This window comes from Prosopis cineraria, unplaced genomic scaffold (assembly GCF_029017545.1).
Source record: "Prosopis cineraria cultivar Desert tree isolate PC_DT_omini unplaced genomic scaffold, ASM2901754v1 PC161, whole genome shotgun sequence".
Classification (NCBI taxonomy): domain Eukaryota; kingdom Viridiplantae; phylum Streptophyta; class Magnoliopsida; order Fabales; family Fabaceae; genus Prosopis; species Prosopis cineraria.
In genome coordinates this window covers 43262-61970 of record NW_026555488.1, presented here as the reverse complement: position 1 = coordinate 61970, position 18709 = coordinate 43262, and the positions used below count along the sequence as shown (strand labels likewise).

The following is an 18709-nucleotide window of genomic DNA, read 5'->3' as shown; positions in this document are numbered from 1 at the left end:
GGAGTATTGGGAATTGAAAAGTGCTCTATAAATAAGATTAAATTTTTTCTCTTCTTTCTACCTTATAAATAAGATAAGAAGAGTACTTATTATAAGTTTAATCTGTATTTGTAAATGAAGAAGTTTAACTATAGAAGTTTGATTTGTAAATAGACTGAAAAGGAATAATTAGTTTTTGTATTTAAGATCTGATTTTAATTCTCTCCATTTGTGTAAAAACACAAGTAAATGGCAATTAAATTTACAAAATTATGTTCAATTTAAGCTAAATAAATAACAGTAGTTGGAATTTATGAAATTTGTGCTCAACACACAGGAGAGATGTGCAGTTGTGGAAAAATCATTCCCCGTCCGTCCTACTCCTCATATAAGGTCCTTTTATTTGAGGCCATATCAGAGATGATACGCTTCCATAATCACATCACTGTGGGCATAATGTTATGTTTGAATAGTGATATTGTCACATGTTCATAGAAAATGACAGCACACTCTCATCAACCATTTGATCAGACGTCCTGCTTAGTGTGAGACAGAAATATATATGTAAAAGGATACGACTAGCTAGGTATAATGTTTATTTCTTTTATTGTCACAATTATTCCTGTGTGTGTGTGTGTGTACACGATCACTTTTGTCCCCAGCTTTATGGAGGAGGTAAGTCACATGCTGGTTCTACACTTGGTGACTCGACCCTCGATTCATTCAAAAACTCTTCCCACACACCTTCCATGTGACAATCCTCTACTTGTGTGCAAACCTCCACGGCTCTTTCTGGTATTCTCGCCTTGAATCTCATCAGACTCGCATATTCTCTCAGAACGTGAAACATATAATCATACACCAGCTTCATCTTCACCTTCTCTTCCACTATTTCGTTCCATCTCTCCCTATTTTTTGTGCCTACATACACAATATCCATTCATTAATTCATCTGTTCAATGTGTGTGTATATATATAATATATATTCACGTTAACCAGAAACTAATATGATTTGAGAGAACATGGACTTGATCGGGATGGGAATTGCCCCAGTCAACCGCAGACTTAATATCTTGGCACATATTTTTGGTGCTGATGGGCCAGTAATGCCGCCACGGAATCAAGCTTCTTGAATAGAAGTCATAGTACTTGGGTTCTATGAACATGGTCATGGAGTCGCATGCTAGTATGTACTTTTGGCTCACTGACCACGTTACTCCTTCTGCATAAATTTTGTACCTTCACATCAAAATTCAACACAACAGTTAACTTTGACCAATAAAAGAACTATGATCAGCTGATTTTAAAGTAATATTCCTAGCTTTGAGTTAAATCTTAAAACAATCACATGTTTCATAGGAATAGGATCCACGCCAACTTTAATTTAGGAAATTTTACCTGTGGGTACATTGATTTTCTAGCTTTGTATTCCTGAATTTTTGTTTAATCTCCTCATCCCATCTCTGCGTGGAAGAACCAAAAGTTTAATTTGTATAGTTTCCTCTTTGTTCATATGCATTAGAATTAGAATACAGTCGTAGAAGAGATAGAACAAGAACAAAAAATACGAGGGAATATATGTGAGCATTGGAATGATGTGGACGGGAAGCATTGCATTTGAGGAGGTGGTTCCTTGTAGGAGAAGTGGTGGGGTGTGCCCTTCCAGAAGGCATAGGGTGTCCTATCCTTCCATTTCATCTTGCCATTCTCTTGCCGTATATTTTGTAGTATCGTCTCCCATGGCCTTATGTTGACCTCACCCCTACGCATTAATTATAACGACGAAATTAGAATTAATCCATTTGAGATCCTAGACCGTGAATGATGAGATGATGAGGCCTAGGGATTTAAATAATTACCAACCCCAGAAGGTCCAATCAGGAAATACGATGTCAAAGGAGCTGTTGTCCCCGCAGTAATGAAACACAGGAGGCGGCGGTGACAACGTAGGACGCGATCCTTGAAAGCTTGACGTCTTCACCACAGTCCTGTCCCCGCATTGAAACAAGAGCTCCAGATCTGGAAGCTTTCCCGGGATACATCTTCAGAAGCTGTGTGATTCCCCACAAACGTGAACACGTCCCTTGTTTGGAATGCCTCCTGTATGTCTCCGCGTAGGCTCTTCCCTTGTGAATCACCAGTCTAAAGTCTGCCAGGCTCTTCCCTAATTCCACCATCTCTCTTGTGATTCCTGTGCTCTTCATGGCTTCAAGTCTTCCTCAATCCACCGGAAGTGCTCCGGGCACAATGCTTTTGACGCCGGCGATGTCATGTTTCCGTTCATGTAATTCACTCCCAGAATTGTTTTCTGTGTTTTCACAGCACCACTCATTTTGATAACATCTAATATTTATTATGATATATGCATAGTGCACATTTCACTGTGTGATGCATAAAGCCCCCCCCATGCACATAAATACACATTACTTTTGATAAAATGTTGAAGTTTCTTTAACTTTCATGGCTAATAATATTTTGTCAAAATTCAAGTCCATTTCTTCCAAAGAAAAATAAAGGTTGCAAATATACACCCTAAACAACTCTATTCCCTATCTATAAAAACTAATTTAGTATATCAGCATTATATATCTAGCACTGATGACATCAATGTTTTGAAAATGTTTTTGGTTGATATATATTACTTTAACATCTAGACATTTGACTCGCTCGCCAGATCCTTTGATTATATCAAACGAAAAGAATCTCAAAGCTAACTGCGGTCTTTCTGCTCTTGACAAATTATATATTATGCGAGGGGAGAAAATATGCAAGACTTGAAAAAAACTGGCTGGATATCAAGAAAAACCGAAAATTCTCTATTTCTTGATTAAAAACTTCACTTATCCAGAAACTTTAGCTCGAACATCGATATCTTATGTTAATTCAGAAAAAGATCAAAAACTAACTAAAACCCACCTTCAGAGTTCATCAAACAACCATTATATATTTTCTTATCACCGTAACCGCATGCATCAGAAGATCAATATAGAAGGGAAAAGAAGGATATGCTCACGAAAAAATCTCAATGGAAAGTTAATAATAATGGGTCACAAAGATTTTTCGAGAAGTTGTTCTTTCTTTAATAGCTGTTCCCAATTTCAAAAGAATTCCAAAGGGAACAAGGCATGATTAAATTCTCTCTTTGGAGAGAAATTAGCTAATACTAAGAGTATGCAAGAGTACGAAGAAGTACGGAAATTTGATCATAAATGAATCCTGCACTATAAATGAATAGCTCCCAGCCGAAGACAGGTAAATTAACGCTGTTGATTTCTCATGTAATTCCGAATCCAGAAGTTTGAAGGATAAATGGAAAGAATTGATCAAAAGGTACAGAGAGAGAGAGGGATGACTTACAAGGTCAAGCCAGTTGAAGATGAGAGTGGGGGAAACAAAGAGAAGAAGGAGGAAGACGGAGCAGGAAACAGAGGAGCATCTCTTGGCTATGCCGAAAGATTGTTGAAGTTGATGATGAGGATGATGACAGCTTTTCCCGCTGGAGTCAGCCATTGACATGTTCTTGCGAGCAGCGAGCTGATTTCATTGTCATGAACTTTTCATATATATTTATACATAGACCTGTATTCGTATTTGCTACTTTATAATGCCACGGGATCGGGTATAAGGATCTTGATCAATAATATCATAATGAGGCCGCCAAGTTGTTTCCCAAACAATTCCATATGTAAAATACTGCTTTAGGGAAACTAATTTTTATTATGCTTTCCCTAAATTTTTATTTGGTAATATTTTATTGGTTCTATTTTTAACCTTTTTTACAAATTTAGAATTTAGAATTAAATGACCAAACTAAAGTCATAAATTCAAAATTTTAAAGTATTAAAAATAATAAATAAAATTATAAATTAATAGAATTGTCAAAGTCAACATCAACAATAACAACAATAATCTTATCCCATTAAGTGAAGTCGGCTACATGAATCATATGATACTATTATGATTACTCCCTCCGTCTCAAATTATAAGACATTTTTAAACAACATCTCACATACTAATAAAGCGATTAAATGCACTTTACAATCTCACTTTTTCAAGACAAAAATATAAGTTTTTTAAAAATGCCCCTTTATTTAATATTCCACTTATGAAAGTATTGAAAAAGAAAATATATAAGAAGAGTAATATTAAAAGTATCATTAAAAAAATCTTATTTTTATCAAAGTGTTTTTAATTTTTAAGGATAGTAAATCTTCTTTAATAGTGTCTTATAATTTGGGATAGAGTGAGTATCGTATAACAATTCTTTATAAATGTGTTAACCAAGAGATTTTGGTTAACAACTTTTAAAAGTGTTCTCTTTTGACTTTCTCTATCTTTCTTAACAAGACTTAAAGTTATTTATTTCATCCTCTTTACTAGTAACTCCTGCGGTCTTTTTTGTATATGCCTACTTTTTATATATGTGCTTATTTTAAATTTTATCTTTACATACATGTCTGCATATCTATCTCAATATTCTCATTTTTGCTACCGTAACTTTATGCTCTTAGCTCTTGCTATCCCGTTAAAGCTCAACATTCACTATCATATAATATAGTTGGTTTTATAGATGTTCGATAAAAACTTCCGTAAGTTTATTTGATACCTCACAATAGCAAATAACTTTTTTAATCTTTTTCCAATTAAATCACTCAGCTTATATCCTATATATGTGTAATATCCCTTTCAATTTCCTCATCATGTTGATAATAGCTCCTAAATATATAATCTTTTTCACTTGAGCTATAATTTGATATTCCAATTTTACTTTCAAATTATTATCAAGATTACAATACACATTTTACTTCTACTTAGGTGGAAACCTTTTGACTCCAATGTCCTTCTCTATAACTCATATTTACAACTAATTTATTCTCTTGTTTTTATAATAAGAACTATGTCATTTGTGAAAAGCATGCATTTGAAAATTTTCTCTTAAATATGTTTAGTCAAAACATCTAAAACTAGATCAAATAAATAAAGACTCAAAGATTATCCTTGATGTAGTTCAATCCTTATTAGAAAGTCTTTTGTTTCACCGCTAAACATTTTTATATTAGTTATTATCCCTTCATATATATCTTGTATAATTTTAATATAGGCAACCTATGTTTCTTTCTTTTTCAAAGTTTTCTAAAGTACTTCTCTCATACATGAATCATATTGTAACATCCCAATTTAAATTTAATAGTTAATTTGGGTTAATAGAAATTTAAAAAAAATAAATAATAATATTTAGAGGTAAGAAAATTAGTAGAAAATGATTATTAAATCTAATTTAGGATATAATTCTAAATTAAAAAAATTTTAAAAAAAAATTTTATAAAAAAATAATAAAAAAAATATTATTCAATTATTATTATAAAAAAAGGGAAAAGGTATGCAAAAAAAAAAGAGAAGAAGAAGGAAGAAACGTGAATGCTTTCGGCCGCCTCAATAGTAAAATAAAATAATAAAAAAAAAAGAAAGAAGAAGAAGAGAGAGAAAAGAATAAAAAAAAAGTGTGGGACCCACTAAAATTTTATAAAACTCACCTGTTCCTTCATTTCTTCATTCCTTTTTTCGTGCGTGAGCTGAGGCAGAGAGAACATCTGTGAGCCAAGTTCACCGGTGCTGGGTTTTAAGGTAAGAATTTTTAATAGGATATTTAGGGTGTGATTTTAAGCTTTTCAAGACTAAGTAAGTGTTCTAAAATTTTTTCTTAGTCATCCTTCTTCTTTAGTTTCTGAGTTTGTAGTGGTAGAAAATTTAAGATCGGGAAGAGGGATGAATTTATGTTGAATAAATATGATTTTTAAGGTTGTCAGTAGTATAATAAATGTTCTAGAGTATAAATTTATTGATGATCTTTGAATTTGTGGCTTATGGATCAAATTCTAAACTAGATCTGAAAATATATGTTGATTTATTGAGGTTTAGATAATTATTTAGGATGAGAAATGAATTATTATGGTTATAGGATTATGATTCTAAGCTAGAGACTTAATTTTTAATTTTTGGATATTTTAGGTACGAATTTATGAAATAAAAAGAAAATTTTGATAATAGAAATTAGTTTAGAAGTTGATTTTTAGATTATTAATGTTTATTGATAATTAAAAGAGGAGTTAAAAATTTTACTTAATAGTATTGACTCTAGATTTGTATTAATTATGTTATATTTTTAATTCTATTATTAGAATTATTTTATTAGTTTTAAAAATTGAAATTAATATTTAAATAATATGTTATTTGTAGATTGTATTACTGGTGAAGATTGTGGTGAAGAGAATTTTAAGAACATTTATTGAAAAAGCCACAAGGTACCATGCTTTTAATTTGTGATTAGTGTTACTTCTTGTTAATTGGGTGATTATTGAGAAAATTATGAATTTTGTAATATTGTATAATTGTGCCAATCTTATTATGAATTTGTTTAATTATTGTGGGAGGTGTTGGAGACTTGCTATTATTGTTGTATTTATGTGCCACGTGGTACGCCCCTATTGGAGCTCAATAGGTGGCTTGTAAGGGCTCGGGCTAATCTACCTTTGGCCGGGTAATTTAGCACCGAGTGAGGGCTACGGCTCGAGGTTAATGGAGGGATATAAGGATGGTTGTTTGTGTGTATTGTAATATTTTTTATATTTGTTGGAATTATATTATTTTTAATTCTCATTTAGTAAGCACACACTTAACTGTTTGTATACACAATCATAAATTGGCTTTGGTTACTGAGACTTTTGAGTCTCATTATGTGGTTAACAATTTTCAGGAGAAGAGCTACGAGTGACACGTGGAGGAGTCCCAGAGGCTTAGTGGTATAGATCCACTGTCTCTTTTGGGTATTTAATTTATGATTTATAATGTGTTATATTGCCAATAATAGGGCTTTTTGTTTATTGTCAATTATATGAATATATAAATGTAATCATGCCTTTCAAACTATTTCTATTTTTGGTACAATTGGAATGACTGTAATGTTAATATTTGGTTTACTTTGGATTGGTTAAAATGGCATGATTATAAGGCCAAATAACTGGCTTGTGTTGAAAATTTATTAAATTGCTTATTTTACTTGTTGGGAGTATAAGGATGGACAAATGTGATTTAGCCTAATGGCATGTGGGAGGTAAAAATTTATCCGAAATGTTATAGTGTGTGAGTTGAAGCCAATTATAAATATTTTATATTAAAATTATTGATATAAAAATGTGTTGGGTGGCTGTAACCCAACTATGGTTGAGTTAAATTATTTAAAAAAAAAAATTTTGGTGTGTTACACATATGATGCTATTGTGATATAGCATATAACAACCTTTTAGAAATGTTGCTAACCAAGAGATTTTGATCAACAACTTTCAAAAGTATTTTCTTTAACTTTCCTTTATCTCTTTTAATAGGGCTCGAAGTTATCTGTAACATCCCAAAAATTAACCTAAGGTTAATTAAGTTAATTTAGAGTAAATGAGTAATTTTAGAGTAATATTTAGATATATAAATTTTAGTTAGGAGATTATTATTGAATTTAATTTAGCATAAATCCAAATTCTAAATTATGATTTTTAGAAAATAGAATTATTATCATTATCATTAAAAGAGAAAAGGGATATGAATGAAATTAAAAAAAAAGGAAAAGGAGAAGGGATATAGACATTGGGGTGTGTGTGTAGTGTGCAATATTATATTCAAAAAAAAAAGAGCAAAAGGAGAAGGAATATAGACGTTGGTGTGTGTAGTGTGTAATATTATATAAAAAAAACAGAAAGAAAAGGAGATGGGAGGCGAAAGAGTGGTGTGAATTATTGCTATAAGACCCATACCCATTTTAAAACACACAAGCCCTTTTCATTTCTCTTGATCCCTTCCTCATCTCTACGTGCGCGCAACAGAGAAGTTCAAAAAAGAAAAGAAGAACAGAGCGAGAGCGTCGCCGGCGATAGGAACTGTTTAGAAGGTAAATCTTTATAATAGGATACTTCAGATGAGATTTTAAGTATTTTAAGACTAGGTAAGTGTTCTAAATATTTTCTTAGTCATTTTTTTCCCTGAGACTGCAGATTTTGAGATTTTGGAAAATCTAGGGTTTGAAAGAGGGATGAATTTTTAGTGAGAAAATTTGGTTGTTGAGGTTGCTGGTAGTATAATAAATATTCTAAAGTATTATTTTGTTAATAGAATTGAAATTTGAGGCATTTGAGTTTATTCATATATCCCTATAGGTAGATTTTTGGTTAAATTTGAAAATATAAATTGATTTGTTAATATTTAGATAATTAATTGAGATGAGAAATAAATTATTATGAATATAGAATAATGATTCTAGGCTTGAAATCAAGTTTACAATTTTGGGTATTTTTATGTGCGAATTTTTGGAATAAAAAGGGAAATTTTGATATTAGAAAATTATTTGAATTAAATTATTGTGAAGGAGACTATTGAACTAAGTAGATAGGTTCAAATACATGAAATTAAATTTTAGAACTCAAGAGGCTAAGACTAAGGTCTTAAAAATACAATGAAATAAAATAAAATAAATACTTAGGTATTAGAATATGAGTGAAAATTGTGTTAATAATATTATTGACACATTGGGATATGATTGATTGTAGATTAATTTTTTTTAACACCATTCAAAATTTGGAAAGTTTTGAAAGTGTTGTAACTTGAGGGGTAGCCTTTGACCTCTCAAAGGTTGAGGTAATCAGGGAAAATCTATTTTATGCATTTGTATGTTACTTAATTAATTATGTTGGTGAAATAAAAGAATATATATATATATGTCTAAATTTTGAAATGGTTGTTTGTAATGCATGTGGCTTTGTTGAGACTCTATGACTTGTGACCAAATTAATTATGACTTGGTGTGAGTAATGAGATTGATGGTTGATGATTATGTGTACACTCTTAGATATAAGTTGTGGATTATGCACAATGATGAATTGTATGAGCATGTGGGATAATTTTGAATATTATATATGAGTTTTTGAAATGCATTTTTCTCATAAGCATGATCATATGGTAGGAGTTCGCCTTAGTGAAGGAGTTAGTGGTTACACAAAATTCATATGGTACTTGGCTATTAACCAATAATCCTAGGGGTTATAGCCGCTACTTACCTTGTAAGGTACTGTAGCATTGTTCTTATTAAGGGACTTGACCCTACTGGCCTACCTGGAGTTTTGGGTAGAGCTAGTTTTGGATATGACATCCCATAGTGTGTAATTTGGGGAAACTGTGTTCATAAGTGAGTAAGGTAACCCTGGTCCGGTAGCCCCTCATGATATGATTAAGGCTTTGGGTAGTCTCACCACATGGACGATCCCTTCTAGTTGTTGGCCCACGGATTTCATGTCAGAAGAAATAAGGGGGGATATAAGGAAGAGATTGATCTTGCATATTATTATTATCATGCCATTTGAGTGATTGATGGCTATGTTGAGAATATGATTATAATTGTGAAACTGAGAATATGTATTAATTTTGTGAATAATGTATATATAGCCATTTGTGCAAAGTTTGTACTTGACTTTATTCTTGAAATTATTCACATGAGTTAAATGTTAATGTGATTAACATGTTATTAATGTGATTGTTTGAATGACCTTGATAAATTTATTAACCACTTGCATTCATAATTAATTATCATGCATTTGTATAACTTAGATGTACCTTGATTGTTGAGTGGTTGTACTTATCCCTCTCTTTTAACATATTACAGGAGCTAGCTCGTCTGAGAAGAACAGAGGAAAGGAGCATTAGGCCAAGTGATAATAATCACTTCTGCAGGCCTCTCTCCTTTTATTTGATATGTGTATTTAGTTTATGATATTGCCAACTAGGATAATATATTCTTGATCCACTTGCATTATGGGTTTTGTATTGGGAAAAATGTATTTTGGGCCTTAGAGAATGTGGTTTGATGCTTGTGCTGTAATTACGAGCTAAAATATTTGTGCAAGTAAAAATAGTTATTATCATGCTTCCGTATAGGTTTAATTAAATGATATGAATTCTTAAAATATTTTAAAGACTTGGGATCCTTTTATATTAAATAGTTTGAAAAAAATACATATTAAATATTCATTTGGGTTAATCTCGTATTGGATAATCCATTTGGGTTAGTCCTTGATTAACCATGGTTAGTATGATGATTAAGTTATAATTTAGGACGCCTTATACATTATTTGTTCCACTTTTCTCACTGATGCATCCCGTGGTCCTCTTTATATATGTTGAAATTATCTCAAATTATTTTCTATCATTTTCCCCTCAATAGGTGCAATGCCCACTTTTTTATGTATGTATTCATTTTGAATTTTATCTTTACGTATGTACTCGCACATCCATCTTAACATTCTCATCTCTACTATTTCAACTTTATGCTCTTGCTATCCATTAAAGCAAAACATTTACTATCATGTAACATAGTTGGTCTTATAGATGTTCGATGAAACTTTTCTAAGTTTATTTGGTACCTTATAATCACAAATAACTCTTTTAGGCTTTTTTTCTAATTAAAGCACTTAGCTTGTTAGATATATATGTGTAATATCTCCTTCAATTTTTTCATTATGTTGAATAATAGCTCTCGAATATCTAAACCTTTCACTTGAGCTATAATTTAATATCTCAATTTTACTTTCAAATTATTATTGATTGACTTCTTATCAAAATTATAATGTAAATATTTCGTCTTACTTTTACTCAGGTGGAAACCTTTTGACTCCAATATCCTCCTTCATAACTCAAGTTTATAGCTAATTTCTTCTCTTGTTTCCACAATAAGAATTATATCATCTATGAAAAGCATGCATTTAGAAATTTTCTCTTACATATGCTCAATTAAAACATCTAGAATCAGGTCAAACAAATGAAGATTTGAAGATTATCCTTGACGTAGTTCAATCCTTATAAGAAAGTCCTTTGTTTCACTGTCAAACGTTCTTATACTAGTTATTATCCTCTCATACATATCTTGTGTGGTTTTAATATAGGCAACCCATATCTTGTGTAGTTAGTCACCGCACCCCTTCTTCACTTAAACATTTTCACATTTCAATAACGATACAATCAGGTCTATTGATTTTACCATTTGCCATTTTCTTAAGAGCTTTCTTTATGTCACTATCACGTATCTTTTGATAGAATGACAAATTTTGTTCTCCTTCATGAGTTACTACATCCTCCAAGTTACTAAACGAACCTCCTTCATTATTGAACAGTTTGGAAAACTAGACCTCCCATCTGTCTTTAATATCACCATCTGTGACCAAAACTCTTCCCTCTTCATTTTTTATACACCTTACATATTCCATATCTCTTGATTTTCTTTCCCTACTCTTAGCAATCTTATAAATTTTTTATTATTCATCTTTTGTCCTAAAACCATTGTAAAACTCTTCAAATGCTTTAGAACGAGCTTCACTCATAGCTTTATTCTTAGTTTCCTTTGTAATCATACAATACCTTTCCTAATTTTTATTATTATTACACAAATGGATGGCTTTAAAACACTCCTTCTTAGGTTTGGCCTTTTTTTATACGTTATCATTTCACCACCAAGACTCCTTATCTCTCGAATCAAAATCTTTTGATTCTCCTAAAACATCTTTAGTAACCTTCCTTGCCTTTTTAGCAATGTCCTCTCACAAAATGTTAGCACTTCCCTATGACTCCTAAATTCCTTCGACCAAAAGATTCTTCTTGAAATTAAAAGTTCCTGCTTCTTATCTTTTAACTACCACCATCTAATCCTCGGAGTCACTAGTTGATTGTTACTCATAATACATACATAAAGGATAAGGATCCTGTGTTATGTTGTTAAAGCATCTCTAGGATTCACCTTACAATTTTTATAGAGTCTTTTCTTCGTGTTCCTTAAAAAAAAAATCAATTTGTGACCTTGAGATTTCACTTTTATAAGTGATAAGATATTCATCTCTCTTCTTAAAACAAGTGTTGACAATCTTCAAATTTTACACTAAAGAGAAATCAAGAATAGATTGTCCTTCATTGTTTAGCTTCTCAAAGCTAAAGCCACCATGAATCCTTACATAATGACCTACCTCCCTTCTAACATGACCATTAACGTCTCCTTTAATAAAGATCTTTTCACTTTGTGGTATATGTTGAATCAACCTCTCCAAGTCTTTCCAAAACAATTTTTTAAAATTGGTATTCGCCCTGGCTTAAGGTGCATAAGTCTTAATAATATTGATAGTTTCATGTTCAACAATTATTTTTAAGAAAATAATTCTGTTAGCTTCTACTATGTTCTTCTTTCATTCCTTATCCACAATGACACCCATCATATTGTGTGTGTGCTTACTTTACTTATATACCAAAGTTTGAAATTTTAAATATCCTTAACTTGCTCATCAGGCCATTTAGTTTCTTGTAGGCACAATATATTAATTTTTTTATAAATTATAATTCCTGCCTTTTCCATATATTTATAATTCAAAGTCCCAACATTTCAAATACCAAACCCAATCTTGCTCACAATTCAAAGTCAATGTTTATGGATGAATTTTATAAATTAAGCCTTTTCTTTTAATTTTTAAAAATTATAAAGTTTATGCTACAAGTTTCCATTTCTAACGAAGTACATGTGTTTGGTTTTATACATAAAGAAATTGGTTTAAGTATTATTTACTGATGACAAATAATATTTTCAACTATAAAGCTCTTTGTTTTTATTTTTTGAGTAGTCTCAGCCAGATATGTTTTTTTTTTTTTTTGGGTTACTTAATTGGTAAGAATAAGGTGTGCAGGTGCCAAATACTTTGTTGGTGTTTAATTTGTAGAGTTGTTATCTACTATATTTTTATATTTAAATTTTAAAATTTTTTATTTAATTTTTTGGTAATGAAAATTGTTTATTTAATTCTAAGTTCTATCAACTCAAAGCCATTTTTCCATTATGTGGGAGAGCAGCAGTTTCCTTTCGTTGCAAATCCGGGTCTCCCTCGTCAAGTCATCTCCAGAGCTTAAAACGCAAGCCGTTTGCAGTACTCCCTCGACTCTTCCAGCGACACAACGAAATCCACGTTTTTGCATCCCGCTCCAAACGATTGTCGTATCAGCAGTGGAGGTGGAGGCGCAGACAACGGTATACGGTAACCGGGAACGCTTGTGGGGAGGGCTCCAGAGGGTTTTGTTTTTATTTTTATTTTTATTTTTTTTTTCTGTTCTTTGATTTTCCTGCTCTCTAGTGTGAAAGACATTTCGCTTCTTCTTTTTAAATGAATTTTGGCTCTTCTCTGTGAATGTATTGAACCGGAATCGCCGCCCAAGCACAGGTAGTTCCACTTCCACCGCTGAAAAGCCATTAAATTCATCTTCGCGCTGTTTTCAACCATGTTCTTTTCATCCCTACTTTTTTCATTTATTACTGAAGTTGTGCTTATCTTTTTCTGTTTGCGCAATTGGATGGGTTTAATTCGTTTTCAAGTGTTTGCTTTTGGCGGGGTTTTGTTTTGTGAAGAAGTGATGTAGCTGTTGTTTGGAATTCATGTTAGCTGAGTTTTTGTTATATTTGGAGGATGAGCTGCTCCGAATATATTTGTTGATGAATTGGTTCTTAATGTCGATAAATTCAATGGGCCGTTGCTTATTGAGAATTTCTCAAGTGTCTAAATTCATGTTTTCGGCTTTTGTTTCACACACACACATTTATATGGTAAAACGGTGAAATGTAAATCTGAAATTTGATTATCTGATAAAAGGATGCTGTACATATCATTGTGGACGATATCCAAATCTAATCCCTTGCTTTATATGACAACGGAGATGCCATGAAAGGGGGCCCATTTCTTCAAGGAATTGTTAATATTGAGGTTTTAGTCCAACACTTGTCCTGGCATTACAAAAACTACAAATTCTTAAAAGACAATTGGCATTTATTTCTCCCCAGTTTTGTCAAGTCCATTGCTTTGTTCCCCCCCCCCCCCCGGGGAAATGTTGCCAATAACGAAGTTCATTTCATCTAGATGAAAAGAACAAATTTTCCCCATTTTGTCAAGCCCATTCCGTGAATTTAATTTCACCTAGATTAAAAAAAACCTTAACTTAGCTAGGTAAAGTTCGGTTAGTAAATATTTGAAATCATATATTGATCTTCCTTTCTCGGAATGGCTAGCATGATAACATTGTATCAAGAGTTTATGGTGATAAGTATTTAAGCAGTTTAGATATTGAAATTTCTATTGCAACGTATGCCCTGCTAGTCTTCACTTTGATCTGCTGAGACTCTTCATAAAATTAACTTGGACATGCATATTTATATTGTGTAATTACCTATAATTACCTATGACACTCAAATTATGTCGTTTTCACTTTTCATTTATCTCTTTTGGTTCTATTTTCCTTCTAATGTCATTCTGACTTAACACTCATTCAAGTATTGTTTCAATTTCACTTAGAACGTTTTGCTCCAAGAAATGGCACTACAATATTCCGTAAGTAGGCCTCTATCATACTTCATTTGGCCAATGAAACAGAAGAAATTTAACTCCTTCAATTCATTTTGTGGTGCATATCACCTTGCCAAAATGAAACATGGTGAAACCAGGGAGGAGTGTTTAGGCCTTCCTCCGAATCGCTTGAGGCTGTCTTTACAGGTGCATCTATATCTTTGTCCTAGCAATCACAATTTTCTGTTAGATAGAATTGCGTAATGTTAAGCCAACCTTCATTGGTTTCTTTTCTGAAGTATATATTAATAGGAATAATCGAACTTGAAACAGGATGCTATACCCAAAAGAATAAGGATCTCAAGAAGGATTAAAGCAATCAAATCTAATGATGCCAGTTGGAAGAAAAAGCGAGAAGATTTTAGTGACAGTGATGATGAAACAGAGGCACACCCTCCATTGGAAGAAAATGATCCTTATTTGATGAATCTTGAAGAGAGACAAGAGTGGAGGCAGAAAATTAGAGAAGTGATTAGTATGCACCCTAATATTCAAGAGGAGGTAGACCCTGTTGAAAAAAAGGAAAAAATGCAAAAGCTTCTTAAGGATTACCCCCTTGTTCTTGAGGAGGACGATCCTGACTGGCCTGAAGATGCTGATGGGTGGGGATTCAACTTGGGACAGTTTTTTGACAAGATTACCATTAAGAACAAGAAAAAGGTTGATGATGATAATGATGACAGTGATAATGAAATAGTATGGCAGGATGATAATTATATACGTCCCATCAAAGACATAAAAACTGCAGAATGGGAGGAGACTGTATTCAAAGACATAAGTCCGTTGGTAATTATTGTACACAACCGATACAAAAGGTTTGTTTTACATTCAGTCTCTGTCTATGGATATGGCTGCACACGAGTCAGGTTTCATCTCAGCTTGGTTCATATAGGGCAAAAAAAAAAAAAAAAAAAAACAAGCTCATGGCCTGGCTTGACCCACTCTTGCCAATTCTAAACTAGGTTGGGTTGGTTATGCCTACAGTGGTTTTTCTTTGTTTTCTAAAAAAGCTTTGAATTTTCAAACTTGAAAGGATCATGTTTTGTAACCATCTCATTGTTCTAATATGTCTTTTTGAGACAAGCATTCTGAAAATGAAAAAAAATCTATGTTATCGAAACTTTTCTTGATTATGGTTGGTTTTATCTTGCTGTCATTTTATTGGGTCCTTGCATATTAACTTTGCAGCTTATATGAAACAGAAAAACCATGTGCACTAGCGCACCCATGCTCTGCAGCCTCAGTTATAGTAACTGCTTAGTTTGGTAGCTAATTCTTCTTTTTGGCTTTTGATTTTCTTGTTTTCTTGTTTTGGTCCAAGTAGTTTTCTCTATTTGCTGAACATTTGGTTGTTTCTATCAACTAGCTTCTTTGGATTTTGGGGTTTATTAGTATGGTGCACTTGTTACCTTTTGAGATCATCATAGAGACTGTGATTCGGATAATTTGTTGTTTGGTTTGAGTCAACGGCCTGGAATTAAGGTTGATTGAATTAATGGGTATCTTAACTAGCTTTTCTTTCCCTTTTAAAATTTAAATTCAATGATGCGCCAAAGGCCTTTTTTTATTATTATTTTCATTTATTCAGGATGGGGAGAGGAGAGTACATATTCTTGCATTTGTCCTTTTATGCAGTTACACATGGAATTTGAGAAAATTCTTCTAAAGGGCAAGACCTACATGTAGTCGAGGTGGGCAAACATCCCCCTCAACCCTTTAAAAGTTTTTATGGATATGGGATAAAATTTTGATATTATGCCCCCATAGTCCTTTGAAGTTTTGAACCCACTGAATTTAATGAATTTACTGAAATCACAAATGTGTTTTTAAATATTTTAATTTGAACCTATTATACCCACACACACACACACACACATCTTCTTTTTTTATCATTCCCTTCTTTTTCTCCTTTTATTTTATCTTTATTTCTTCCATTTTCCCCTCACCTCTCTATCTTTTGAGTTGCCCTTGACTTGAATTAGATTTTACACTATATTTTTCCCCTTGCACCCTTGTCCAATATTTTTTCCTATACTTTCTTATTGTTGTTGTTTAATTCATGTAGCCAATCCCACCTAGTGGGATAAGGCTTCTTGTTGTTCCTTATTGTCATATTCTTCCATTCTTCAATGTACTTTATCTGATGTGCCAGAGGCAGAACATCCAATATCTAATATTATTTGTGTATGCCGAGTTGTAGCATGATTTACATCTATATTGTATTTCCAGTCATACCCAAACTCAAGTCAAATGCTCACTTTTACTGATATTTTCTAGGCCAGAAGAGAATGAAAGAATTCTATATGAAGTGGAGAAGGCTGTTAATATTATATGGAACTGCAGATTGCCTTCGCCAAGAGTAAGCAAAGCATTATAATTATAAATGCCTCTGATTGCTGCTTCTCCATGATATCCATAATTTTCTGCCTTACAATTTATGTCATATTTCAGTGTGTTGCAATTGATGCTGTTGTTGAGACTGAACTTGTTGCTGCACTCCGAGTGTCAAGCTTCCCGGAAATCACCTTTACGAAAGCTGGGAAGATCTTGTTCCGTGAAAAAGGTAATAGCGGTTCCTTATCATACCAAGAGAGAGAATGATAAATTACATTCCCTCCTCCTGCAAATGTCCAAATTAGACTACTATGAAATCAAAAGACTGTCAAAACATCTTCGAGGATATATATTGATTTGTTTTATTAAAATTAATTTATTGAAAAAATTATTTCGTAAACTTCTATTTTAACATTATTTAGCTGATAATTTGTATTGGTTAAATATATATTTATTAATCTATTTAAGTTGTAAATGTACAAATATTTTGATCAAAATAAATATTACTGGAATTTATTTTTGTTGAAGGAGGTGTCAATTCACTTGTTTTGATTTTAAGGGACGAAACTGTACTATTTTTCCTTTACAGAGATATCTAATCTGATCTAATCTCTCTCTCTCTCTCTCCCCCTCACACACACACACACACAATCCAGTCATTTAAGCTGTTTATTGTTCATATGGTTACACGCTAACTCCTTTTTGGGTTCCGCGTTCTTGATTTTTTAAAAAATAAAAAATAAAATATAAATTTTCACTCATCTCATTTATTATCATTTAAGCTCTCATTTTTAATGAAATAATATTAAATTTTAAGCATCTCGTGTAATTCATGAGTCAAAATTCTAATTTTTATTTCATAACGAAGAGGAGTGTAATTTTCTCTCAGAAAACTGCACTGTTTGCCAAACAAAATTTTAGTGAGTATTGCATCGGCTATCAATTTCTTGAATAAAAACATAAAAGGCGAGTTTTTTAAAGCTCAACACTACATGATTAGCTTTTTATAACAAAAATTATCTCTGCATGCTCCATTTTTATCAGAAAAAGAACTTCACTTTTTTTTTAGTTGAGTTCATGTTCCCCTCTTTCTTACCAGCTAACTAGACTTAACTTTTACCTTTGATGGTCGCAGCGATTCGAAATGCAGATGAGTTGTCAAAAATGATGGCATTCTTCTATTACGGAGCAGCAAAACCATCATGTTTGAGTAGCATTACAGATTTCCAAGAGGCCATTCCTTCTCTTCCTATCAATAATCCGGTCTCTTGAATTATATTGACATGAAAATAGAGTTCAGTTTTTGGGCTGAAGCTGCCTTTAGCACTTTCTTGTCAGAAAGGCAAGAAATATGGATAGCACCATTTGACTGTTGTATATATTATGTAGTCATTGGTGTACACCGTACAAGTAGCATAAGTACGTCTGTCGCCTGGGAGGAAGAGGAAGTTCAAGACTGCAGAGACGATCAATTGGTAATTTATTTATTGTTTCATATGGATTTTTATTATTTGTAATCTTTTGGATTTAGAGAATATAAATTTGTAAACGTTTATTTGGTTCTAGAGCTGATAATATGGATCAAGTTTTGTGGGTTGACTGGAATAATCAGTTATAAGAATCAGATTAGGTTAGAAAAAAATGAACTCAAATAAAAACATGTTTTTTCTAGCTTGGATCATATAACCCATGAATTATATGGGTTAGAGTTGGCTCATTTAACCTATATTATTTTTTAAAAAAATTAAAAAAAATAAAAATGAGAAAAATTTTGTAGATATAAATCATATTAGGCTTAACTTATTTAGTTGAATTAATTTATATATTTTGTACAAACATTATAAATTAATGTTTTGATATATTTAGAAAAAATTATAAAAGAATATTAAATTGAAACTTATTATTTAAATATATTTTTTAAAAAAATTTATAAAAAATAG

The 18709-nt window shown here is 32.0% G+C and overlaps 2 protein-coding genes across 2 annotated transcripts; one reads left to right on the top strand and one right to left on the bottom strand.

Annotated features, from left to right (window-relative positions):
* Positions 1-487: 487 nt before the first annotated feature.
* On the bottom strand, positions 488-3510 carry LOC129295654 (uncharacterized). The gene is given in 10 exon segments (XM_054934193.1): positions 488-870; positions 873-900; positions 1008-1218; positions 1378-1442; positions 1548-1631; positions 1633-1741; positions 1839-2014; positions 2016-2182; positions 2185-2287; positions 3337-3510. Coding segments are annotated over 10 exon segments (1329 nt in total). The 5' UTR covers positions 3496-3510; the 3' UTR covers positions 488-643.
* A 9704-nt stretch (positions 3511-13214) lies between these two features.
* LOC129295656 (thioredoxin-like fold domain-containing protein MRL7L, chloroplastic) lies at positions 13215-18368 on the top strand. Its single transcript, XM_054934195.1, has 7 exons — positions 13215-13262; positions 14385-14420; positions 14534-14582; positions 14709-15250; positions 16713-16794; positions 16887-16998; positions 17905-18368. Exons 4-7 carry the CDS (start codon positions 14859-14861, stop codon positions 18039-18041), a joined length of 723 nt encoding a protein of 240 aa, XP_054790170.1. The 5' UTR covers positions 13215-13262; positions 14385-14420; positions 14534-14582; positions 14709-14858; the 3' UTR covers positions 18042-18368.
* The last annotated feature ends 341 nt before the right edge of the window (positions 18369-18709 follow it).